This window comes from Crocuta crocuta, unplaced genomic scaffold (assembly GCF_008692635.1).
Source record: "Crocuta crocuta isolate KB4526 unplaced genomic scaffold, BGI_CrCroc_1.0 scaffold359, whole genome shotgun sequence".
In the NCBI taxonomy this organism is placed as follows: domain Eukaryota; kingdom Metazoa; phylum Chordata; class Mammalia; order Carnivora; family Hyaenidae; genus Crocuta; species Crocuta crocuta.
Genome location: NW_027528877.1, coordinates 1,777,980 through 1,805,121, shown reverse-complemented (window position 1 = coordinate 1,805,121; position 27,142 = coordinate 1,777,980). Strand labels below are relative to the sequence as shown.

At 34.3% G+C, this 27,142-nt stretch overlaps 1 protein-coding gene across 6 annotated transcripts in view; it reads left to right on the top strand.

The window, feature by feature from the left end:
* Positions 1 to 27,142, top strand: part of LOC144225546 (sodium channel protein type 3 subunit alpha) — an 81,748-nt gene that overhangs the window by 2,503 nt on the left and 52,103 nt on the right. For 3 of the 6 annotated variants that reach the window (XM_077756775.1, XM_077756773.1, XM_077756770.1), the window contains exons 3-10: positions 2,670 to 2,759; positions 6,783 to 6,911; positions 7,578 to 7,669; positions 8,709 to 8,981; positions 9,186 to 9,249; positions 15,602 to 15,743; positions 16,876 to 17,082; positions 25,681 to 25,971. In XM_077756775.1, the coding sequence (XP_077612901.1) occupies positions 2,670 to 2,759; positions 6,783 to 6,911; positions 7,578 to 7,669; positions 8,709 to 8,981; positions 9,186 to 9,249; positions 15,602 to 15,743; positions 16,876 to 17,082; positions 25,681 to 25,971 (1,288 nt within the window). Of the gene's footprint in view, positions 1 to 2,669; positions 2,760 to 6,782; positions 6,912 to 7,577; positions 7,670 to 8,708; positions 8,982 to 9,185; positions 9,250 to 15,601; positions 15,744 to 16,875; positions 17,090 to 25,680; positions 25,972 to 27,142 lie in introns of all 6 variants that reach the window. The other 3 variants (XM_077756772.1, XM_077756769.1, XM_077756771.1) reach the window with 2 other exon arrangements.

The following is a 27,142-nucleotide window of genomic DNA, read 5'->3' as shown; positions in this document are numbered from 1 at the left end:
TATGTATTTAGATTTTATATATATTTCTTTATATGTTAAATATATAGAAATTCTGTGATATTAATGGTGACATTGTTATTTAACCTGTTCTCATTGATTTTCTGCTATTTATAAAGAGATTAGTATAGAATTACTATTAAGATTCTAGAAGTAAAAAAATGAATGGTGATAATTAATGTTTAAATTAAACACATGGTATAGAAGGAATAACAGCAAAGCTACCTCACACTTTTATTAATCTCAATTAGACCATACATAACCATTGCTAAATATTGTCTATATTACCAATGTTCAAACTTTTATGCCTTAATTGGTTCTATATCTTCAGCACCTGGGTCTGTCCATCCTTCCATCACTAAATATACATTAAACGACTATAATATATATTTAAATATCACTGAATTTAAGACTATTTATAATGGTAGTCAAAAAGGACACACAAAAAAAGGACAGAATAGGTGTTGATTTCAAAAATATTCTCAATTGGTAATAATAAAAACAGATTGGTATTCAGAGGGTATGTTCAAGAATGGGCATTTATTTTTATTTCTTTAAGTTTTTATTTAAATTCCAGTTAGCATACAGTGTAATTTTAGTATCAGGTGTATAATTTAGTGATTCAACACTTCCATACAACACCTGGTGCTCATCACAAGTGCACTCCTTAATCCCCATCATTCCCCTAGCCACCTCCTCTCTGGTAATCAGTTTTTCTCTGTAGGTTAATAGTCTGTTTCTTGGTTTGCCTCTTTTACCCTGATGATAATTTGTTGTTTCTTAAATTCCACACATGAGTGGAATTATATGGTATTTGAATGACATTTTTTCTGAATGACATTTCACTTAGCATAATATTCTCTAGTTCCATCCACATCATTGCAAATGGTAAGATTTCATTTTTTACGGCTGAGTAATATTCCATTATATTTATACCACATTTCTACATCCAATCACCAGTTGATAAACATGTGGGTTCTTTCCATAATTTGACTATTGTAGTTAATGCTGTTATAAACATTGGGGTATATGTATCCCTTCAAATTAGTATTTTTGTATCCTTTGGGTAAATACCTAGTAGTGCAATTGCTGGATTGTAGGGTAGTTCTACTCTTAACTTTTTGTGGAACCTCCATACTGTTTTCCACAGTGGCTGCACCAGTTTTCATTCCCACCAACGGTGTAAGACAGTTCCCCTTTCTCCACATCTTTGCCAACACCTGTTGTTCCTTGTATTGTTAATTTTAGCCATTCTGACAGGTGATATCTCATCAGAGTTTTGATTTGTATTTTCCTGATGATGAGTGATGTTGAGAGTCTTTTCATGTGTCTGTTAGCCACCTGGATGTCTTCTTTGGAAAACTGTCTGTTCATGTCTTCTGCCCATTTTTTTAAAAATTGGATTATTTGTTTTTTAGTGCTGAGTTTGATAATTTCTTTATAGATTTTGGATACGAACCTTTTATCCAATGTGTCATTTGTAAATATATTCTCCTATTCCATAGGTTGACTTTTAGTTTTGTTGATTGTTTCCTTCACTATGCAGAAGTGTTTCATTTTGATCAAGTGCCAATAGTTTAGTTTTGCCTTTGTTTCCCCTGCCTCAGGAGACCTATCTTGTAAGAAGCTACTCTGGCTGATGTCAAAGAGATTACTGCCTATGTTTTCCTCTAGGATTTTAATGGTTTCCTGCCTCACATTTACCTCTTTAATCAAGAATGGGCATTTTATACAGACAGATTCAAAATAGCCTTCTAAAAACTAAAAGTGAGACAAAAGACTGATTAACCTAGAGACAGGGAAGACAGGACTGATAATTTTCTGAGGTTCATTTGAATTGTTTTCATTCTATGGTTTGATATTAGAAAGTATTTATATTAAATAATCACAATCTTCCATAGAGTAAAGTCTGATTGAGATCTTAAGAGAAATTAATTACAGTTAATTCTCAGGAAGTCTTCAAAATAGTCTTTATCTGTTTTGGTATGATGTGAAGATCCAGGAAGATAACTAGATGGCCCATTAAGTTCCCCCACAGTCTAAAGCAAAATAAAAAGTTAGAAAATAATATTAACTTATCAGCAAAAAATTATCTATTCCTTTATTCTTATGTTATAAACACTAAAAAAATGAGACTAATAAGACTATTAAAAGTACCTAATTAGAGTAGAATTCTCAGTGTAATTTTTTAACATACTGGGCTATACATTCTCAGGTTTTTATATTGCATTCATTAACATTTTGCCAGTAAGTGGCAATTTTAAATGATATCTGAAGTACAATTTCAGATATAATTAAACTCAGACTTTTTATACTTTTACACTGTGAACTAACTTACTAAAGAACGTCATTTCCCCTTCCAGTTCTATTTCATATAATTGCTTGGGATGCAAAATTCCCATTGCTTCTAATATGGATCTCTTTCTATTAAATTCAGTTTTGTGAGAAAATGATGAAAAATGAAAAGAAGTAGAGTAAGAATGTATGACAGGCTTCAAAATTTATTATTATTTATTATTTTATTTTATTACGTATTACTATTTTTACCATTGCTTTAATACAAATAAGTAAGACTAATTTCAGAGGTAACTTTATTGTTTTTTTTTTTTTGTATTGGATTGTTTGTAAATGGCGATGATAATGTTAGCATTTATTCCTTAACTATAATCTACTTTATTCAGCATGCTTATCATGTGTACTATTTTGACCAACTGTGTATTTATGACCTTGAGTAACCCTCCAGACTGGACGAAGAATGTAGAGTAAGTAGGAATGACTTCTTGGAATGAGAAATGCACAGTCAAATCCTCTAACAATCTCCTTATGATTATGGTCTGACTTAAGCTTTCCACTTTTTGGGGTCAGGCTAAAAACCTCTAAGAAAAAGTTATTTCCATAACATGAAAGAAGATAAGGGAAGTTCTTTAGGGGAGTTTTTGTTCTATGAGGTAAGTCTTTTTCCAACAAATTCATGAAAGTACCTATTTAAGAAAGGTTATAAATAATACACACTAGCTGGTAAACTAAACCAATCATTTAGCATAAAAGTATTATGGTATGCATTTTAGATAAAAAAACAATGACCATATGAGTAATATGATGAATACAATTATTGTATTCCAGTATATTACTATTAGTGTTATATTTTCATAAAACTAATTTAGATATTTAGTATTACATATCATATTAGGTATTATGGTTATATATCATTATATTTAGGAAAACACATTTAAGTGCTTAAGTAGCTTAGATATTTAGTTAGATTCAGATATGTAGTTTTTTTAGATACAGTATCTGTGCTAAAACACCATAGATATGTTCCATAAAAGAAAGAAAATGTCTCTACAAAATCATAGCTCAAAAAAATAACAGGGCTTAGGGGAAAACAAGATTAAGAGCACATCACTCAAAACTTATGAAACTTTGTAATTAGAACACTAATAAAAACAGTAACAATCCCCATAAAAAAAATGTCTATAGATGTTTGTACCAAAAGTCACAGCCAACAAATCCTTTGCAGTCTCAGACCCTTGTCCTTTCTCCTTTAAGATGAAGACCTTGGGGACATTTCTATCATGTCTTCAAAATAAAACATTTGATTCATTATTTTAATACAAAGGGAAAAGTGTAAGCACAATAGTTTTGGGGCATGTTAAACTAGCCCCCAAACTAGAAGGCACTGAAGAAGGCTCTTAGGTCAATTCTCTGCATTAGTATTAATGTCTTCCTTTAATGCTAAGGATATTCTATTTAAGTACAAGGAAAAAAGATGCCACTAATTGATTCAAAACATCAATATGGGGAAAATTTTGCATTAACTAACACAATTTTTGCATTATAATGCATATACTTATTTTTGCATTATTTCCTAACTTAGTCACATATGAAATTATTCATGACAAAGAAACATTTAATTAGTGAAACAGGTGTTTAGGGTATGTAGGCTATTATGTATAGTATAATACAATGATCAGGTTTAGTGAAAAAGAAGTTTTTAGTATGTTCTTTTATTGATATATTTTTTAAAAGTAATATCCAATAGGAGATAAATTATTATGACACACATTGCCACTTCTATTTCTGCTTTTTTGAGGATTTAATGCACTATTCTAAGCCATCATTTGTCAGTGATATAACACATTAATTTTTTTCCTTGGTAGTAGCTTGGCAATGCTCCCTAGAAATCATTTTAGGAAAGGATCCAGTTCTTATGTTGATGAAGCAATTTAACAGAATTCTTAGATATCATTTATCATCTGTGGGTTAACAAATGTATACACCTATATAAAACTATTATGTGTGTAATTCTCCTAGCAGAAGCTACTGAAGCATTTAAACCTGTATAAATCTCATTTATTTGTATAACATTATTAAGAGATAGTTAAAGAAGACACTTGAATATTATTACTTGACTATGCAGATCTCTTTTTAAAGTCACTTTTTAGAGATGACTATATCCATTATGAAAATAGCTTTACCCTGACAAAAGTTTTTAACTTCATCAGTCAGTAGTAAAACTTTGCACAGGTTTCCTGATCATTTATCCCTACTCACTTGACAGCAAAGAGGTAGAAAAACAAGCAAAATCAGTGGTGACAACCAGCAAACCAAAGCTAACAGAGTCCAAAGAAAAGAGAAAATAACTCAGTTCTGACATGAAAACAGATCATTGGTAGCATAAACAGTCCCTGTACAAAATGGTGACACACACAGAATAGGCTGAGGACCATATTGCATAGTGAGGGTCATGTTATGAAAGGAAGGCAGGTCTTTAGAATCATAATTACGGGAGAAAACCTCAGTGACATGAACAGAATCAAGAGCATGAGAGAGACTAGTGGGAGCAGAGCCAAGATTCTCACTTACCTGTTCAATCTAGTTTGCTAATAGGTACTTCTGAACACCTATTCTGTGTAAAGCTCTATCTCAGATGTTAAACTCCAGCATACTCTTCCTTGAATAGCTATCAACACTCATTATATACTTCAAATGTCATACATTTTCTTACTTTTCCAAAAACAGGGATAGGAGTAGGGGCCTTCATCTTACCCCTAGTAAATCTGTAGATAACTTAGAATTGCCTAGGCATAGACCATAGGGCATTCACCATTAATGTGATAAGTAAAACACATGTTGAGCTATCGCTTATGGCTTTTTACAAGGCAGCTATCTTTGAGCAGAAGATGTCAGGGTGGCTATGTGTAATGTGCAAAGATCCACACTAAAACACAAGTAAATATAAGCTTGGTGTTGTAATGTAGACTTTTTCCTAATAAAGTCAGCTACTTCATAATAAGTAAAGATAGCAATTATACTTATTCCTCAAAAAATCAATTGAATTATTTTAAAAGGGAGGAGAAACATTCTTAGGGAAACGTGATGTGAAGATTTCTGTATACATTTTCCTCTCATTTCTTTGTTCCCTTATCTGAGAGAAATTTCTGAAAAACACTGTGTAAAAATAACTCCCTTAACTTTAGGGGAATATTCACATATAAAATACTAGCAGGCAGGCAAATATAATTGTTTTTAATAAAAGTAAGTCAAATCTTTGTGACTTGAGTGATCTGAAAGATAATATTAAATTGTACTTTTTAAAAGAACACAATATTGAAAAACAAGTACTCTTTCTCAACTATTTTTGGAAGAAACAGAAATAACTTAATATTGTCAACACTCAAGGGGTAGGGAGCTAAAAATGCACTATATCAAAGAGTAAATGGAAAATCTTTCACCATGTTGGAGCCTGAAATTTGAATTTGAGCATGTTTAAATGATTTGGCCCAACTGTATAGAAACAGTAGCTGATGCAAGGTTAAAATCAGAAGTTTTGTTTATCTCTGATTTTTCGTAATTACGTGTGTTTGTGTGTGTGTGTATGCACAGAGAGAGAGAAGCAGTTTTAAGACTCTATGCCTGAATCTTAAAGTGGGAAAGTATATTTTCTAGATTAGACATGTGACATATTCCTAAAAATAACTCTACATTAATAAATTTGAATGAAATATTTTATTATAAATAAAAAAATCCAAGAAATTTTACCTCTAGAGCTGTATTGTCTAATGAGTGAAACACTAGCCACACATGAAACTTGAAATTTGTCTAGCCTTAATTGTTGAAATAATAGTATTTCAGATATATTGGTTTAAAAAATATATAAGGGGCACCTGGGTGGCTCAGTCGGTTGAGTGTCTGGCTTTGGCTCAGGTCATGATCTCGAGGTTTATGGGCTCGAGCCCCGTGTCTGGCTCTGTGCTGATAGCTAGCTCAGAGCTTGGAGCCTGTCTTTGGATTCTGTCTCCCTCTCTTTCTGTCCCTATCCTGCTCACGCTGTCTCTCTCTCTCTCTCTCTCAAAAATAAATAAAACATAAAAAAAAAAAAATATATATAAGATGAAAATTGAATTCACTTGTTTTTTCTTACTTTTTTATTTGGCTACTAAAAATTTCCAAACTAAATAGCTTGTATTATATTTTAATCAAACAGTGGTGCTCTAGAGGGCCACACTTGTTCATTAATCCATAAAACACATGAAACTATTATTCTAAAAATCTAAATAGTTGAACAAGACCAGATTCTTTGCAGGAAGATATTATCTCTTCAGTTTAATCCTTTACTCAGGCTTGTAAGATGAATTAAACCAGTCAAGTCTTTGTAAATGGGAATAAGAAACAAGATTTTAGCAAATTTAAAAACCACAAAAGGATAAGATTTGCCATGTTGAAAATATGTATATTCACAGCTCAAATGAAATTGTTAATTTTTGTTTGGATGCTTTTTCTAGATACACATTCACTGGAATCTACACTTTTGAGTCACTTATAAAAATCTTGGCAAGAGGGTTTTGCTTAGAAGATTTTACATTCCTTCGTGATCCATGGAACTGGCTGGATTTTAGTGTCATTGTGATGGCGTGAGTATTTTTGAAAAGTTAAACTCGAAGGAATGAAAATAGGTGTAGCATGAGCCAGGTTGCTGTGACATATTTTAATTGCAGAATTTCTTATTAGCCAAATTAACTGTACACCTCATATATTTTGAGAATACACATTAGAATAGATATTGCAAGGTAAATATATCTGGTAAATGAGCAATAAACAGAATTATCTTCATGTCATAGAGTCTTCCACATCATCAAAATGAAGTCATTCATTGACTATAACATCTTCAACTGTACTTTACTTTTATAAGTAAGCTTGTTCATATTAGTGAAAATTACATTGAGATAAAGCAACAATATTGTATTCCTTAAAAGCAGCTTCCAGCTGAGGCATTCTGAGGTCTGTAGCAATTCCATTTGTTAACATCAAGGGGCTCTGTATGCCAAACCCAGCTTTCATTCTTTATTTAGAATAAACTTTGCCAAAATTATCAGTAACTCTGATTTAATCCTACAGGTATGTAAGAGAATTTGTAAGCCTAGGCAATGTTTCAGCCCTTCGAATTTTCAGAGTCTTGAGAGCTCTGAAAACTATTTCTGTAATTTCAGGTAAGAAGAAACTGGTGTAAGATGATAGGCTCCTTTTATCTCCAACTTTTCTTGTGTATTATTGTGTTGTGTGTGAACTCCCTATTACAGATACGTGACAGAGTTCGTGGACCTGGGCAATGTCTCAGCGCTGAGAACATTCAGAGTTCTCCGAGCGCTGAAAACAATCTCCGTCATTCCAGGTGCGAATGGGGTTAAACACTGGGGCTGACTTTAAGTACACTGTAATAATACTTAGGTAGAAACCACATTTGTGATAGTAGACTTGTTTATTATTCTTGTTTGCCAACTTGAATGCCAAATGATGTTTCAATGCAGTTCAGTTCCTAAAATGTTAGAATTACATGCTTATTTATAAAGTCAGGCTTTGAGTTTAACAGAATTGCATGAGTTGTCTGTAAAAGTACTAGTGTGAACTCATGTGTGCACTCTCTGTGTCATTCTTTCTGCATTTATGATGTAAAGTTTTCTTTTTTACAATCTGGAAAAAGCTTTGCTAGCATGCCTTTACTAACTGGTTTGGGTTTTACCATTCACTGCAGGTCTATTCTGAAAACAGATCTCCTTTTACAAAGGAGAAAAGATTATTACTGAACAGCATGTGCCTGGCATAGGACTTTTAGTATTTTCAATTGTTTTATCTTCTGAATTATTGCTACTTGGAGGCTGGTATAAAGAATGGGTTGGAGGGAGACAGCCTCATGAAACACAAAATCTGAAATGAAAAATAACTGCAAGTTCATCTTTAGGTGCTCATGGCAACATATAAAACCGCAGGCAAGAAAGCATTCTGCCTAGGGGCACCTGGGTGCCTTAGTCAGTTAAGCATCCAAGTTCGGCCCAGGTCATGATCTCATGATTCATGGGTTCGAGCCCCGCGTTGGGCTCTGTGCTGACAGCTCAGAGCCTACTTCAGATTCTGTGTGTGTCTCTCTTTATCCCTCCCCTGTTCACATTCTCTCTCAAAAATAATGAATAAACAAACAAAAAATCTTCCTGCCTAGATATTTACACTTTCATTTTAAAGCTTCCAGAAAGCATACTATTCATAAATAAAACCTGCTTTTCATCCATTTCCCAAACCATCTGGCTATATCCATTAAGCTCTGGTGTCTAAACAGCCAAGCAACTGTTTATGGGAAAAGAGAATGTGTGTAACTAAGAAGACATACATTGTGGCTTCTGACACTATTCCTTGGATGACCTATTGTCTTTCCTCAGGTTTAAAGACCATTGTGGGGGCCCTAATCCAGTCTGTGAAGAAGCTTTCTGACGTCATGATCTTGACTGTGTTCTGTCTGAGCGTGTTTGCTCTAATTGGTCTGCAGCTGTTCATGGGCAACCTGCGGAATAAATGCTTGCAATGGCCCCCAAGCGATTCTGCTTTTGAAACCAACACCACATCCTACTTTAATGGCACAATGGATTCAAATGGGATATTTGTTAATGTAACAATGAGTACATTTAACTGGAAGGATTATATTGAAGATGACAGTAAGAAATATTGCTACATTGTTAACCTTAGTGTTGCTGAATGATTTTTCTACTATAAATAGTTGAGGCTGTGGGCTTGAAGCCATCTTCGTAAATATACATTATTGTATCCACTTTGAAAATAACTGATAGTCAAACTCTCATTTATTCATAATGTCAGTAGGATTGATATGAAATGAATTAGCTTATTCTTTATATTAACAGGTCACTTTTATGTTTTGGATGGACAAAAGGACCCTTTACTCTGTGGAAATGGCTCAGATGCAGGGTAAGAAACACAACATAAAAAAATGTAGAGCACTTTGAGAAAAAGCAGATAGGAAAAAAATACAAGGGTATTCTTACATGCATATAATCAAGAGTAGTGCTACCTACCTAGGAAGTACCTTCTCTGTGTTACTGGATCACTATCAATTTTAAATTCACAGCCATTAAAATCACCCCTCTGGGTGAAGACCTTTTTTCTAGAATTTCATAATTAAAATGTACCTGATTATTACTCCAAAGTGTGAAGATCCATAGTCAATTTCTTTTGTAAGCCCATCAGACCTGTTTAATAAATATAGGGAAGAAAACACAATAAGAGCACATTTTGATCAATAATGGGTATGTGCTGTTGTGATGAGCTCTGCTGTGGTTGGAAAGATTCAGACTATAACATGATCTTCAGGGTGCAAGCTCAGTTGGGAAATTGCTTTTGAGAGAGTTGGGTATTTTTGAAGTAGCATGAAACCCAGTGTGCAAAAAAAGCCAATGGACAGATATATGTCAAAGGCATGTCCAAGTTTGAGTTTGCATACCTTACAGTTCTTTTGGTCACATTCTACAATAAGAGACACTTTAGTATCTTGGTCATCCTGCTGGTCTCTCATACTTAACATATTTTCCCAAGAGAATTATAAAGTAATTTTAGGTTAGGATATATATATTTTTTAGAAGTCAAGGATAGCAACATTAAGTGACTCTTAAACCACAGAACTTACACAAAACATATTTTGAGTCATCCCAGAAAATGGGAAACTTGTATGGCCATAAATATCTAAGTGTATTATTGAAAAAGTATATCAGTTCTAGAGATGGTGTTGGCAGAAGGAGGAGGAGAATTATTTTCCTGATATTTTTCCTAACCTTTTTTAAGGGAATGTAGTAAATAAGAGCATGAATTCTAGAGTTCATATACACTTGGATTCAAACCCTAACTCTACCATTTACAAACCCTGACTTTGGAAAAGTGTTCTAGGCTCTCTGTATCTGAGTTTATTTATTTCTAAAATGTGGAAAGTAATATTGTCTCTCAGGGTTGTTATGGTGATTAGTTAATTAAAACACATAAAGCACTTGGATTAGCCCCTGGTCTATCATGAAGATTTATTGCATTTTAGGTATTATTTTTATTATTATGTATAATATAAAAGTCTAGATAAAATTTTAGGTAAGGTTGGATGATCCATACTTTATCCCTATTAAACCATAATAATCATTTCTCTTTTTTTGAGTACTTAGTATGCATTAGGCGATTTATATTGTAAAACTGATAGCCCCTGTTGTTGTCAAATAAAACTCTAAAGAAATATACCTAATTTCAAGACTTCCTATAAGGCTACAGTAGTCAAGACAGTATGGTATGTGGGAAAGAATACATATATAGATCACTGAAACAGAACAGAGAAAACCCCCCACCCCGGATAAAATTAGACCTACACAAATGTAGTCAACTAATTTTTGACAAAGAGGAAAATCCAGTTCAATGGAGAAAGGAAAGTTTTTTTGAAAAATGGTGCTGAAACAATTGTGAATGCATATGCAAAGAAATGGACCTACATATAGATCTCACACTTTACACAAGAACTAACTCAAAATCAATCATAGACCTAAATGTAAAATAAAAATACCATAAAACTTCCATAAGAAAGCATAGAATAAAATCTACGTGACTTCAGATTTGGTGATAAGTTTTAAACACCAATAACAAAATCCATAAAAGAACAAATTGATTAAGTTGGATTTAATTAAAATTAAAAATTTCTGCTCTGCAGAGACACTGTAAAGGGAATGAAAAACAAGCCATAATTGGGAGAAAATATTTGCAAAACATGTATCTGAAAAAAGACTTGTATCCATAATATACACTCTTAAAACTCAACAAAAAATGCCACAAATAACTCAATTTAAAAATAGGCAAAAATGTGGACACCCTATAAAAGAATATATACAGATGGCTAATAAGGGTACATAAAGATGCTAAACATCATTTGTCATTAGGGAATTGAAAATTAAAGCAAAAATGAGTTACTACTATGTATTATATACCTATTCGAATGGTTAAAAATCCAAAAAACTGCCAATACAAACTGCTTACAGTCACTTTGGAAGACAATCTGGCAGTTTCTTACAAAATAAACACAGTCTAACCATATGATCCAGCAATTGCCCTACTGGATATTTAGCCAATTAACTTGAAATTTATGTCTACATAAAAACATCCATGTGAATATTTATAACAGTTGTATTCATAATCACAAGAAACTGGGGTGCCTGGGTGATTCAGCTGGTTAAGCATCTAACTTTTGATTTCGGCTCAGGTCATGACCTCACAGTTGATGGCACTGAGCCCCACATGAGGTTCCAGGCTGCATGGAGCCTGCTTGGGATTCTCTCTCTCCTTTCTTTGCCCCTGCCCTGCTACATGCATGCATGCATGCTCTCTCTCAAAATAAATAAACCTAAAAAAGAAAAATTGGAAGCAATCAAGACGTCCTTTAACAGGTGAATGGATAACTGTGCTGTATTCATCCAGTGAAATATTATTCAATGATAAAAAGTAAATGAGCTATCAAGCCACAAAAAGACATTTATGAACTTAAATGCGTATTAATACATGAAAAAAAGCCATATTAAAAAGCTGTATTCATCAGATTCCAATTACATGAATTCTGAAAAGGATAAACAATAGAAATGATAAAAAGATCAGTTTTTCAAGGGTTTGGGGTATGGGGTTGACTGGGTGATACATGCAGAGTATTTTAGGGTGGAGAAACTTCTTTTTAATTCTGTAATGGTGAACACTAAGCATCTGTCAAAACTCACAGAACTTGACAGCACAAGGAGTTAACAGTGTATGCAAATAAAAAAATTATTTGTGAGGTTGGGGTATCTCAGGTTGAAATACAGAATGTGACAAAGAGATATAAATACATTTAAAATGTATTTAAAAACTCAAAGAATGAATGGCATAATAAGTACTGATAAGCAAATCTGGAAATGAGTGATATCTGTAAGACAAGGGCAAAAAAAAAACCTCTGTCCTCTAGTTAACAAAGTTGTTTCCCATGTTAGTATGGATTAAGAGTCCTGAGAAAACTGCATGTATACTGGTATTTGAACAATTAAACATATAGATGGCAGATGATAAAAGCAGACACTTATTTTCCTCTTTCCATTTATTTAAATTCAAGTTAATTAACATATCGTGTAGTATTGGTTTCAGCAGTAGAACCCAGTGATTCATCACTTATATATAACACCCAGTGCTCATCCCAACAAGTGTCTTCCTCAATGCCCATCATCCATTTAGCCCATCCCTCCATCCACCTCCCTTCTAGCAATCCCCAGTTTGTTCTCTGTATTTAAGAGTCTCTTATGGCTTGCCTCCTTCTCTGCTTTTATTTTATTTTTCCTTCCCCTCCATGTTCATCTGTTGTGTTTCTTAAATTCCACTTATGAGTGAAATTGTATAATATTTGTCTTTCTCTGACTGACTTATTTTGCTTAGCATAATACCCCCTAGTTCTATCCACGTTTTTGCAAACGGCAAGATTTCATTTTGTTTTATCGCTGAGTAGTACTCCATTGTGCATATGTACCACATCTTCTTTATCTATTATCAGTCGATGGACATTTGGCCTCTTTCCATAATTTGGCTGTTGTTGATAGAACTTCTATAAACACTAGGGTGCATGTGCCCCTTCTAATCAGCATTTTTGAATCCTTTGGATAAATACCTAGTAGTGCAATTGCTGGATTGTAGGGTAGTTCTATTTTTAATTTTTTGAGGAACCTCCATACTGTTTTCCAGAGTGGGCACAACATTTCATATTCCCACCAACAGTGCAAAAGGGCTCCCCTTTCTCCGCATCCTCACCAACATTTGTTGTTGCCTGAGTTGTTAATTTTAGCCATTATGGTAGGTGTGAGGTGGTATCTCATTGTGGTTTTGATTTGTATTTCCCTGATAATGAATGATGTTGAGCATCATTTCATCTGCCTGTTAGCCAACTGGATGTCTTCTTTGGAAAAATGTCAGTTCATGTCTTCTGCCCATTTCTTCACTGGATTAGTTATTGGTGTGTTGAGTTTGAAATGTTCTTTATGGACTTTGGGTACTAGCCCTTTATCAGATAAACCATTTATAAATATCTTCTCTCATTCCATTGACTGCCTTTTAGTTTTGTTGATTGTTTCTTTGCTATGCAGAAGCTTCTTATCTTGATGAGGTCCCAATAGTTCATTTTTGCTTTTATTTCCTTTGCTTCAGAGACAGGTCTAGTAAGAAGTTGTGACCAAGATCAAAGAGGTTGCTGCCTGCTTTCTCCTGTAGGATTTTGATGGTCTCCTGTATCACATTTAGGTCTTTCACCCATTTTCAATCATGAACATACACACACACATTTATCCGGGTTTCTAGTGCTATTTTCCAATAAAAGAACAAGGTCTTCTTGGAGAAATGGCCAATTCTAGAGAAGGCATCTTGTAGTGCCACAAAGTTAGAAGGTGCTAAAAAACATACAAAAACAAGACACACAGGACGATGAGGTTACATCAAAGAGATACAGGAGTCAATGAAGAAGCTTCCAAAGACCAAAATTTGAACAATTTAAGCAACAAATTATATAAAATAATTAAATTAGAATTCAAAGTATAAAATGAATATAATGAGTAAATACTCATATAAATAAGTGATTGAATACCCATTCATCAGTCAATGGACATTTGGGCTTCTTATATAATTTGGCTATTGTTGATAATGCTGCCATAAATATTGTGGTGCATGTGCCTCTTCGAATCAGTATTTTTATATCCTTGCGGTAAATACGTAGTAGTGCAATTGCTGGATTGTAGGATAGTTATTTTATAACGTTTTGAGGAACTACCATACTGTTTTCCACAGTGGCAGCTCCAATTTGCATTCCTATCAACAGTGTAAGAGGATTCCTCTTTCTCTGGATCCTCACCAACACCTGTTGTTTCCTGTGTTGTCAATTTTAGCCATTCTAACAGGTGTGAGGTGATATCTCGTTGGAGCTTTTATTTGTATTTCCCTAATGATGAGTGATGTTGAGCATCGTTTCATGTGACTGTTAGCCATCTGGATATCGTCTTTGGAAAAAATGTCTATCCATGTCTTCTGCCCATTTCTTAACTGGGTTATTTGTTTTTTGAGTGTTGAGTTTGAAAACTTCCTTATGGATTTTGGATACTAACCCTTTATCAGATATGTCATTTGCCAATATCTTCTCCCATTCTGTAAGTTGCCTTTAAGTCTTGTTGATTGTTTCCCTCACTGTGCAGAAGCTTTTTATCTTGATGAAGTCCAAATAGGACATTTCTGCTTGTTGCCCTTGCCTCTGGAGATGCATTTAGTAAGAAGTTACTATGGCTGGTGTCAAACAATGTGGATGGAGCCAGCCTAGATTATGCTAAGCAAAATAAGTCAGTCAGAAAAACAGAAATACCGTATCATTTCACTTACATGTGAAATTTAAGAAATGAAACAGATGAGGAGCATCTGGGTGGCTGAAGCTTCAGACTTCAGCTGAGGTCATGATCTCACAGTTTGTGAGTTCGAGCCCCATGTCAGGCTCTGTGCTGATAGCTCAGAGCCTGGAGCCTTCTTTGGTTTCTAAGTCTCCCCCTCTCTCTCTGCTCCTCCCCCGTTCACCTTCTGTCTCTCTCAAAAATAAAGAAATATTTTAAAATTAAAAAAAAAATAAATGAAACAGATGGAAAAAAAAAAGGAGAGGCAAACCATGAAACAGACTTTTTTTTTTTTTTTAGCAGACTCTTAACTACAGGGAACAAACAGGGTTACTGGTGGGACGTGGACAGATGATGGGTTAAAAGGGTCATGGGTATTAAGGAGGACACTTGTTATGAGCACTGAGTGGTGTATGTAAGTGATGAATCACTAAATTCTACCTCTGAAACTAATATTATATGCTAACTAACTAGAATTTAAATAAAAGCTTGAAACTAAAAAAAATTATTGAATAAATACATAAATGAGAGATAACAAACAAATCCCCCATGCAGAAGAATTCCAACTAATTTATGTACATACTCTACTCTTAAGAAGCTGTATCATAACTCCCTGTTCCTTATTTGTGGGCTACACATTTGACTTCATTGCAAAGAGTGCACTATGGAGGAAAAAAAAGAGTACATTTACAGTGGAGAAACTTGACAAACACTAAGTACCTCTAGTCAGGTGATGAAAGTATCAACAATGATAAGTCATATTGATAGTATGTACCCTTGATATGATAGGACAATATTATTAACATCATCAATTGAAATAGCTATAATTGCTATGCTGACCTTAGCTCCAATTCCCTCTCTTATAGCCAGTGTCCAGAAGGATACATCTGTGTGAAGGCTGGTCGAAATCCCAACTATGGATACACAAGCTTTGATACCTTTAGTTGGGCTTTCTTGTCTCTATTTCGACTCATGACTCAAGACTACTGGGAGAACCTTTACCAGTTGGTAAGTGTCTTAGTCCATTGGGGCTGCTGCAACAATATGGCACAAACTGGATAGCTTATAAGTAGCAGAAGTTTATTGCTCACGGTTCTGGAGGCTGTGAGGTTTAAGATCAAGACACCAGCATGGCTCATTTCTGGCAAGAGCCCCTTTCTGGTTCATAAGCTGATACCTTCTGAGTGTGACATCAACAGGGTAGAAGGGGTTAGGGATCACTCTGGAGTCTCTTTATTCAGGCACTAATCCCAATCATATCTCTACCTTCATAATCAGATCACCTCCGTAAGGCCTCTATCTTCTAATACTATCACCTTGGACATTAGGATTTCAACTTGGGAGTTTTGGAGGGACATAAGCATTCAGGCCATAGCAGTAAGTTTCAGATTAACATGTATGGGATTTAATTTTATGAACATACATGAACCGAAAAATATCAATACTTGTTAGTAACATTCTAGAATACAGGGGAGGGTGTAGTACAGCAAGTTTGCCTAGAATCTCAATTGTTCATTCAGTACATGTACAGTAAGGACTTTTTATATGAAGGACATTTGGCTAGGAACTACAGAAGATGCAAAGAATGTTCATGGCTTTGAGTTCATAATCTAGTTGTAGACATAAAAAGAACATGTAAAAATATTTTTGAAAATCAATGTTCACTTTTTTCCTATTTATTTACTAAATCCAAGTTAGTTAACATACAGTGTAGCATTTGTTTCAGGAGTAGAACACAGTGATTCATCACTTACATATAACACCCAGTCCTCAACCCAGCAAGTGCCCTCCTCAATGCCCCTCACCCATTTAGCCCATCCCCCTGGCCACCTCCCCTCCAGCAATCCTGTTTGTTCTCTGTATTTAAGAATCTCTTATGGTTTGCCTCCCCCTCTGTTTTTATCTTATTTTTCCTTCCTTTCTCCTATACTGAAAGACAAAATATCATACGATTTCACTCATATGTGGAATTTAAGAAACACAACAGAATCAATGTTCATTTTACCACCAAACAAATCTTGGTCAAAATACAGGATGATAAAAAGTATTCGTCTCCTCACTATCTAATTATAGAAATAAAATCTTTACCTGGGGACATTATAAAAAAAAAACTGATGAAATTATCATTTATTTCCTTTAGACATTACGTGCTGCTGGAAAAACCTACATGATATTTTTTGTCCTGGTGATTTTCTTGGGATCTTTTTATTTGGTGAATTTGATACTGGCTGTGGTGGCCATGGCCTATGAGGAACAGAATCAGGCTACCTTGGAAGAAGCAGAACAGAAAGAGGCTGAATTTCAGCAAATGCTTGAACAACTTAAAAAGCAACAGGAAGAAGCTCAGGTACTAAGTGATAATAAGAAAAGTTTCACTGTTACAGTTGTTATTATTTTTATTGTAAATTTTAAGTAGGAATATTGTTGTAACATAGACATCAAGCTGGAACTGACTTTTCATTCAGTATACAACTAGTGTCATTAGAAAAGAGAAAGCTGAGGCACCTCGGTGGCTCAGTTGGTTAAGTTTCTGGCTTCAGCTCAGGTCATGATCTCATGTTCTGTGACTTCGAGCCCCGTGTTGGGCTCTGTGCTGATAGCTCAGAGCTTGGAGCCTGCTTTGGATTCTGTTTCTCCTTCTCTCTCTGCCCCTCCCTTGCTCATGCTCTGCCTCTCTCACTCTTAAAAATAATTAAGCATAAAAATTTTAAACAAAAGAGAGAGAAAGCTATTTAGACCTAAAATTATTTCTCAAGTTGGAATCAAAGGAGCTTTTCAACATTATATATAAAGAAATTAGCTTGGGGTGGAAAACACAGTTGGGATAAGGTTAACTATGAAAGTGTCTCATGAAACCTGAGAGAAAAAATCTGATATTCAGTTTAATGTGAAAAGATATATAACTGATATTTCCAACTATTCATGTTTCACTTCTAATTATAACATTTGAGATTTTATTCTGAAGTTAATTGATCTCAAACATTAACAGGAGAACTTTATGTATACCTACTTTTAACCATTCTTTGGGGTTTCTGTAGTTTAAAAGGTGTTTGCTACAGCCCCTATTAGATTATCATGAAAGCATCTGCATTAGATTCCAACTTTAAATTCTCATTAATATTAAAACACTATTTGATCTCAGGGCATGGTGAATGGGGTATCCATGTCTTGAGGAAAGAGACAGAAGAACAGTGTTGGCTTAAAAGAAAATCATAGGAAGACAGTAAAATCTGATTCAGGGCAGTGAAACTTACAGTTCTTCTACATCTTTGCTAATATTTAGTGTGGCCAGTCTTACTAGCCATTCTACTAAGTCCCTCACAGTTTTATTCTGCATTTTCTTAATGACTAATGATGTTGAACATATTTTCATGTTATTGTCTATCTACGTAGCTTCTATTATGAAGTGGATGTTTAAATCTTTTGCCCATTTGTTTTTTAAACTGGGTTTTTTATTTTCTTGTGTTTTAAGTAGTCTTTATATATCCTCAAAATAAGCCCTTTAATCTTCAACAATACAAATGCTTTGCAAATATTTTCTCCTAGTTTGTAATTTTCTCTTCATTCTTACAATATTTTTAGGATAAAAGTTAAATTTTGATGAAATATACTTTATCAAGCCTTTTTTATTTGTTTGGTCATGCTTTTGGTATTGTATCTAAGACATTTTTGCCAAATTAACATCATAAAGATTTTCTATTTTTTCTTCTAGATGCTTTATAGTTTCATGCTCTATATTTAGGTCAATGATCAATTTTAAGTTAATTTTTGTGTAAAGAGAAATGTATATGTTGAGACTTTTTTCTTTTGCATATGGATATCTAATTACTATAGCACCATTTGTTGAACTAAATATCTTTTTCCACTAAACTGCCTTTGAACCTTTGTCAAAAATCAGTTGTCCAGATGTGAATGGGTCTATTTCTAGATTTTGTTCTGTTCAACTGATTTGTTGCTCTTTACACCAACACACATTTTTATTACTATAGCTATTTAATGTCTTGAAGTCAGACAGCCATAGCTCTCCACTTTCTCTCTTTCATACCTATTTTAACTATTCTAAGTCCTTTGTAACTTCACATGAGTTTTAGAATCACCTTGTCAATTTCAGTTCCATTAAAATCTGTTGCTATGTCTTCAAATTCATCATCTTTTCTTCTGTAATATCTGATATGCCATTAATCCTATGCAGTGCCTCTTTCAACTCAGTTTATGCTGTTTTCATCTTTAAAACAATCTGCATCCCTTTTATACTTCCCATTCCTCTAACATTTTAAACATATATAATATAGTTATAATAACTATTTAAAGGCCTTGTCTGCTAATTCTAACATCTGTGTCACATCTTGGTTGGTTTTAATTAATTTTTTTCTTCATTACTCTTCATATATTCCTGATTTTTTTTTTTTTGCATTCTTAACACTTTTCAATTTAATTCCAGACACTTTTAGACTTTACCTTTTTCGGGTGCTGGATATTTTTGTATTCCTAAAAAAAATTCTTGATCCTTATTTGGGGACATTAATTACATTACTTATAAACAGTTTGATTCTTTTGCATCTTGAAATTTTGAAGAGTTAATAGGTAGAACTGGTGTAGCATTTAGTCTAAGGCAAACTATTCCCTATCATTAAGTGAAGATCCTTTTAAACACTACCCAATGACCCCTTAATGCAATGTCTTCAAAACCACTGTTACATGTATTTTGTCTGTTTTAGTAGTTGTTTCTGGAGGGAGAGCAAGTCCCTGTTACTAAATCTTAGCCAGAAGCAGAAGTCCAAATAACTTTGGTACATAGTGACTTTTTGATATATAGTGATTTTTTTCCAGATGGATAGTTCTAGGTATTTAAAGCATTATTTGAATGACAGTATCTTTGAATTCATAAATTCAAAAACTTAAGTTCTTAATAATTCTGAGTTACNTTTTTGGTGGGACAGGAATTTGACAATGAATTGTTTAGCGGTTACCCAGACTAACCATTTTCTTAGCATTTGTTGAATATGCTGACTTTACTATTTTCATCTTACCATTGGGTACAGAGCAGTATCATCATTATATTTTATTATTTTTTTTACAAATTAACAACATGAAATGTTTATTTTTTTCCTTAAATATTTTATTGTCAAGTTGATTTCCATGTAACACCCAGTGCTCATCCCAACAAGTGCCCTCCCCCATGCCCATCAAACCCCTTCCCCTCTCTCCCACCCACATCAGCCTTAAGTTTGTCCTCAGCATTCAAGAGTCTCTCATGGTTTGCCTCCCTCCCTCTCCCCAACTATTTTTCCCCTTCCTCTCCCACATGGTCCTCTGTTAGCTTCCTCCTAATCCACCTATATGTGCAAACATATGGTATCTGTCCTTCTCTGCCTGACTTATTTCACTCAGCATAATGCCCTCTACTTCCATCCATTTTGCTACACATGGCCAGATTTCATTCTTTCTCATTGCCTTGTAGTATTCCATTGTATAAATATACCACATCTTCTTGATCCATTCATCATCAGTTGATGAACACTTGGGTTCTTTCCATGTTTTGGCTATTGTTGAGAGTACTGCTATGAACACTGGGGTACAGGTGCCCCCATGCATCAGCACTCCTGTATCCGTTGGGTAAATTCCTAGCAGTGCTACTGCTGGATCTTAGGGGAGTTCTATTGTTAATTTTTTTAATTTCTTGGAGAGAGAGAGAGAGAGAGACAGCGTGAGCAGGGGAGGGTCAGAGAGAGAGGGAGTCACAGACCAAAACAGGCTCCAGGCTCTGAGCTGGCAGTCAGCACAGAGCCCGACGCGGGGCTTGAACCCACGAACCGCGAGATCATGACCTAAGCGAAAGTCGGATGCTTAACCGACTAATCCACCCAGGCGCCCCTCTATTGTTAATTTTTGAGGAACCTCCATACTGTTTTCCAGAGGGGTTGCATCAGCTTACATTCTCACCAAGAGTGTAGGAGGGTGCCCATTTCTCCACATTCTCACCAGCATCTATAGTCTGATTTGTTCATTTTAGCCACTCTGACCGGTGTCAGGTGGTATCTCAGTGTGGTTTTGATCTGCATTTCCTTGATGATGAGGGATGCTGAGCATCGTTTCATGTGTCTGTTGGCCATCTGGATGTCCTCTTTGGAGAAGTGTCAGTTCATGTCTTCTGCGCATTTCTTCACTGGGTTGTTTGTTTTTCGGGTGTGGAGTCTTATGAGTTCCTTATAGATTTTGGATACTAGCCCTTTATCTGATATGTCATTTGCAACTATCTTTTCCCATTCCATCAGTTACCTATTAGTTTTATTGATTGTTTCCTTTGCTGTGCAGAAGCTTTTTTATCTTGATGAGATACCAGTAGTTCATTTTTGCTCTTGATTCCCTTGCCTTTGGGGATGTGTCAAGTAAGAAATTGCTGTGGTTGTGGTCAAGGAGGTTGTTTCCTACTTTCTCTTCTAGGATTTTAATGGTTTTCTATCTCACATTCAGGTCCTTTATCCATTTTGAGTTTATTTTTGTATATGGTATGAAAAAATGATCTAGTTTCATTCTTCTGCGTGTTGTTGTCCACCATGATCAAGTGGGATTCAATCCTGGGTTACTGGGCTGGTTCAATACTCGCAAATCAATCAATGTTATACATGACATTAAGAAAAGAAAAGATTAAAACCATATGATCCTGTTGATAGATGCAGAAAAAGCATTTGACAAGATACAGCATCCCTTCTTAATAAAGACCCTCAAGAAAGTCGGGAGAGAAGGAACTTATTTAAACATCATAAAAGCCATCTATGAGAAGCCCTCAGCTAACATCATCCTCAATGGGGAAAAGCGGAGAGCTTTCCCCCTGAGATCAGGAACATGACAGGGATGTCCACTCTCTCCACTGTTGTTTAACATAGTGCTGGAAGTCCTAGCACCAGCAATCAGAGAACAAAAGGAAATAAAAGGCATCATCATTATATTGTAATAATTTTATAAGAAAAGCTATAAACAAGTTTGGGGGTACCTGAAAATCTTATAAAATATACCTCATGGTTGGCAGAAAGTTCTACTACATTTCAAGTACTTAAGAGTTTTTCAGATCACTCTAAATAAAACCCACTTCTAAAATAATGAAATACATTAGCTATCTACAAGGAAATTATTTATATCAAGGTTTAAATAAATATTATAAGAAGTAATACTTGTAGATTGTATATAAATATATTCTAAAGAATTGGATTATTTTGGTATCATTTATAAAAACAAAGCAATGTGCTTGAAAGTACTACATAGATACGTAGCACAGGATTAATGCATTCTGAAACTCTACCACTTTAGGGTAATATGGCATCAATTAAAAGAGTATAATCTTTTAAAGGTAGAAGTAAAAGTGCATAATGTCTATTAGAAGTTTAAGGAATCTAATTATCTACATCCTAATTAGGTCAACTAAAAATGTCCATTGTTTTCACTTAAGTGTCAGTTATTGGATTCCAGTGAAAAAATGATTTGATAGCTTCATACCTATAAAAATTTAAACTGATTCTAGGGTAACTAATGCCAGTATTTTAACAGGCTCTAGGATAGCACAGTACCAATCCAATTTTACCTCCTTACTTAGAGTAGAGGTAACAATGCCCAGATAATAGCCAATGTTGAAACAGAGGAAGGGGTTGGAGGCAGACACAGGAGACATAGTCTACCCATGAGATCATTCAAGTGTAACTCAAATCTTGCTAACCACCTGTGACTCTTCAAATTTACCATTTAGTCAATGACTTCATGAAGGCTAGCATCACTTCTGTTTTCGTTTAATATCTGTTGAGGGACCTCCTAGTGCTAGTCATTGTTTAGATACAAAAAGTAATGTATTAAGCTCAGTGAACTCACAAAGCAAATGGACCTCTAAAGGATGATGAAAGAACAAAACCCAACAACAATAAAAAGGTTTATCCTAAGTCACCATAACTGTGTTTGGCATTTAGTCTGTGGTCGTTAAATGTCTAATGGTGCCCAACATAACATATCCCATAATAGTGTATATTGGTTAGATAGGAAAAATTTAATACTAAGCTTTGGGGCACAGTTAGAAATATTGGTATTTAATAGATCTAATATAATTAGAGGTAAAATTGAAACAGGTATAGTTAATGTCTTGTGATTTTAATGGGGTTTTAAAACTGCGTTCATTTTTAAAAATTTTTTAAGTTTACTTATCTATTTTGAGAGAGAAACTAAGAGAGGCAGGGAGAGGTAGAGAGAGAACCCCAAGAAGGCTCTGTGCTGACCGTGCAGAGCCTGATGTGCGGCTCAAACTCATGAACAGCAAGACCATGACCTGAGCCAAAATCAAGAGTTGGATACTTACAGACTGAGCCACCCAGGCACCCCAAAACTGGATTTATGTTTAAAGTGAAGTATAATTACAGTCATGTGGCTTTATTTTTTTAAGGACATTAAGATACAGTGAGTTATATATGCTGAATCACATAGAAAGGTTATAAGAAGAACCAAATGTTACTCCTTGAGTAAATATTAAGCATATATTTGTTATTTGTTACAAGGAGAATTCATCAATGCAATGCTCTTAGTCTAAGTAAGAAGAACATTGGTCTTGTCACAGAGATGGGTAGAAACAGGTACACAGATATGAGAGGTGACAGGAAACATCTGCCTTTGAGGGAATCGGCAAATCACTGGCAGTGGAACAAGTGACAGATTTGAGTTGATGAGTGACACAGAAAATGTGTTGTGTCGGGAGGTTACTGTTGTTGCCTTAGAAATGCTTTGGTTTTGAGTTATTTGAACTGTTATCCAGAATTGGTAGGAAAATCATGTTTTATGCAAAACAAAAATCCGGAAGTGATTTAAATGAACATGAGTCAGGATTATGGCAAAGGAATATTACCACCACTTCCCTTGTTTCTAACTGCAAACAAGTCAATAAATGAATAACACTGTGTGTTGCACTGTGTTACTGTGTATGCAAAGTGAAAGGGAGAATTAAAGACTTTATTTGGATAAAAATAAATATATGTATATTCATTCATCAACAAATGCTGTATATTATGTACCTCCCATATCAACTACTAAGCAACTTTATTTAACTTGCTACAAGTAAGTGCTTCATTTATTCACTTTATTTTATGTTTACATTGGACTCATTCATATTTACAAAGGGCCCTTAATATTTCTCATCTTCCATTACTAATGATATTAGAAGTGATACAAACAATCAAGAATTCAATAAAAAAGGTCTGGCTCTCTGACACTATGTAATTTTATAAATACACAAACTCTGAATTACTGTTCCATTTAATTGCTAGGCAATGACTTATACTGAGTCTTAGATCTAGGTTTCCATAATGAATATAGTATTCAATATAAAAAAATACCTGTTTTACATTTTTGTACATTTTACATTGCTTAGCCCAACACACATATTTAATCATATATAAAGTACTACAATTCTTATCCCTGGGATCATGGCCATCTAAAAAATTTGTATTATAGCACCTTTAGTTTTAAACCTTTTTTTTCTTTTTAATTGCAGTTGAGATGATATTCAGAAACAGAAGCTATTTTGGAGGGTTTGCTTCTCCTCAGAAGGAAAAAACAAAAAGCATGTGTTGTCAAACTCATTATAAATTGTTTTATCTTCTTTCCTAAAATATGTTTAGTTACACAGACCATTCTCACACATAGTCTTTTAGGAGATCTTGAAAATCCATGTGTTGCTCTTCCTCCACCCTCACCTCAGTGTCTGAGACAATTGACAGCTTAATGCCTTTTTCATCTTTATGCACCAAACATTCGCTGGATACTTTTTATGTCAGGTGGTATACTAGGCAATGTGCACAAACACATACGACCAACTTCTTATCTAGCATTTATCCAGTGGGAATGATAGAACAAAATGGGTGGCTAAATTAGAGTTGTTTATATTTAGTAATGATATACGTAAAGAGTTGAACCAACATTCTCATAATTTAATCATTTCTACTTCCATGATTATATTTAAAAACAGGAGAATACTTAATGAGAACTCAGCTTTGATACACACTATATTGCTGTTTCATATCCTCTCTAGTCATGGCTAGGTCATTTCCAGTCTTAAAATACTGAAATTACAACACATTTGTCTTGTCTCACCTTAGAGCTGGTTGTTTCTCTAGTATATACAGAAATTCAAAACAACTAAGTATACTTAGTGCTGAAACATGAAAAGAAAATATTTGAAGATCTCATAATCCCTTAAATGATCATATCAGGTACTTATTGACTGCTATGTTAATTACTTATTATTTATAAAAATAATAAATTTATAAACATTAAAAAATGTAAAACTAAAAGTGCTACATAATAAACTAATCAGGTTAGCCTTAGATTAACATGACCCCAGGGACGTGAACTATAGTACTGAATATAATTCAAATAAAAGAAGAGGTCAAACTAGACAATATATCCTCACTACTTCTATCTGGTGGTAAAGAACTTCAAATGATTTGAGTTCACCACCAAAAGAAAAGAAAAGATCTTAGTCCTAGATTTAGAAGGAAAAAATATCACTCAGTTGTTCATAGTCACATGTGGGAAGAACAAGCCTGTGGATGGAATTGGAATAGTAATCAGATCAGCAACCACCACAAAGAGAACATTTGCTTTTAAAATGTAGAAGATATTTTTAAGAGAGCAATTTTCCCTTGAAATGAAGCTAATCTCAACAGTTGTGATTTTTTTTTTTTTTTAAAAGACTCTCGAAGAGATGTGCCAAACCAGACTTTTCTTGCCTTAATGCATAGGTTAACATACTGCTTTATACTGTTTTAAATTGTCACTATTAAGTAAACTCTCTTGTGGTAAGACACAATGAAATGACTGGAATGTTTACATATATTTAATAGTATTACATGGCAATGCGTGTACCACAGTCAACTGGCTTGTTGTAAACAGTGCCTGGCTTTGTCTCAAACAGGCAGTTGCAGCAGCATCAGCTGCTTCAAGAGATTTCAGTGGAATAGGTGGGTTAGGAGAGCTCCTGGAAAGTTCTTCAGAAGCATCAAAGTTAAGTTCCAAAAGTGCTAAGGAGTGGAGGAACCGAAGGAAGAAAAGAAGACAGAGGGAACATCATGAAGGAAACAACAAAGGAGAGGGAGACAGGTTTCCCAAATCAGAATCTGAGGACAGTGTCAAAAGAAGAAGCTTCCTTTTCTCCATGGATGGAAATCGACTGACTAGTGACAAGAAATTCTACTCCCCTCATCAGGTATGGTTTCTATTAAGTTTTCCAGTTTGTTTTGTCATTGCTATTGCTTTATATATGTATATATACTGTATTTGGTTTTGGCATATTTTTATAATATCTCATATAAATGAGGGACAGGGAACTAACATTTAATATAGTTATTTAATTAGTATCATAAGTTGTCTTTAAAAGAGACTTTTATTAAACCATTAATAATTCTTAAGGTAATCAGCTTTAAACATACACTATTTTGAGACCATGTTTCTAAACCTCCTCTTTATGGGGGGTGAGGGTGTGAAACCTACCTATCAGATTTCTCTCTTCAGTGAGAGCTTTGCAATCTCTTGTTTACCTTTTTCATTTTGAGACCTCAAATGAATTTATTATCCTTGCATATGGGTGTCTGCCTTTATTTTCTGAGGTTCTCACTGCAACATATGTATAAATTTTAAAGAGAAATGGCTCTGGATTTTGCCTTGATCTTTTGATATGAGAACCGTGCTGTCATAAGTCTCCATTATGCTGACATGGTGTTGCTCTACGAAACATTAGAATGAAATGATGACATAAATGCTCTTGGAAGAGACCTAAATTGAAGACAGTGTATGTTTGCTCTAATTTAATGTGAACTACACAATTCTTCAGCATATCTTCAAGTCAATGAGGGAAAGTAGTTTTAAATCTTTGTTGATATATTTTATGGTTGCATAATATAAAGAGTAAATAATTATGAAATCTGTGATAAGTACAGTTATGGCTTTGAACATTATTTGATTCCCCTAGAATTTCATGTGCCATGAAGTATTAACTCATAATCATATAAATTGGGTCAGAATTATACCCTAAAAATAATGCTTAAAGGGACACTATATAATTGAGATAAACCAAAAAACTGTACATCAACTGAGAGGTATGACATTTTTCTTATAAAGAACAAAAACTTTTCTAAAACTTGGAATGATAAGCACAAAATTCAGTGTAGTGTTTAGTTACTGGCTGAGAGGAAAGGGCATGGACAAGTTATCAATGGGTGTTTATTTTATAATTTATATTGAATATGAAAATAAAACAAAAAATAAGTCTGTAACAAACTCCATATTAATAACTTGAATTCTCTTAGTAGAACAAAATAGATGTGCACACACAAAAAATTAAAAGATAAAAATCATTTCCCTTCAGATAATGCCAGTAT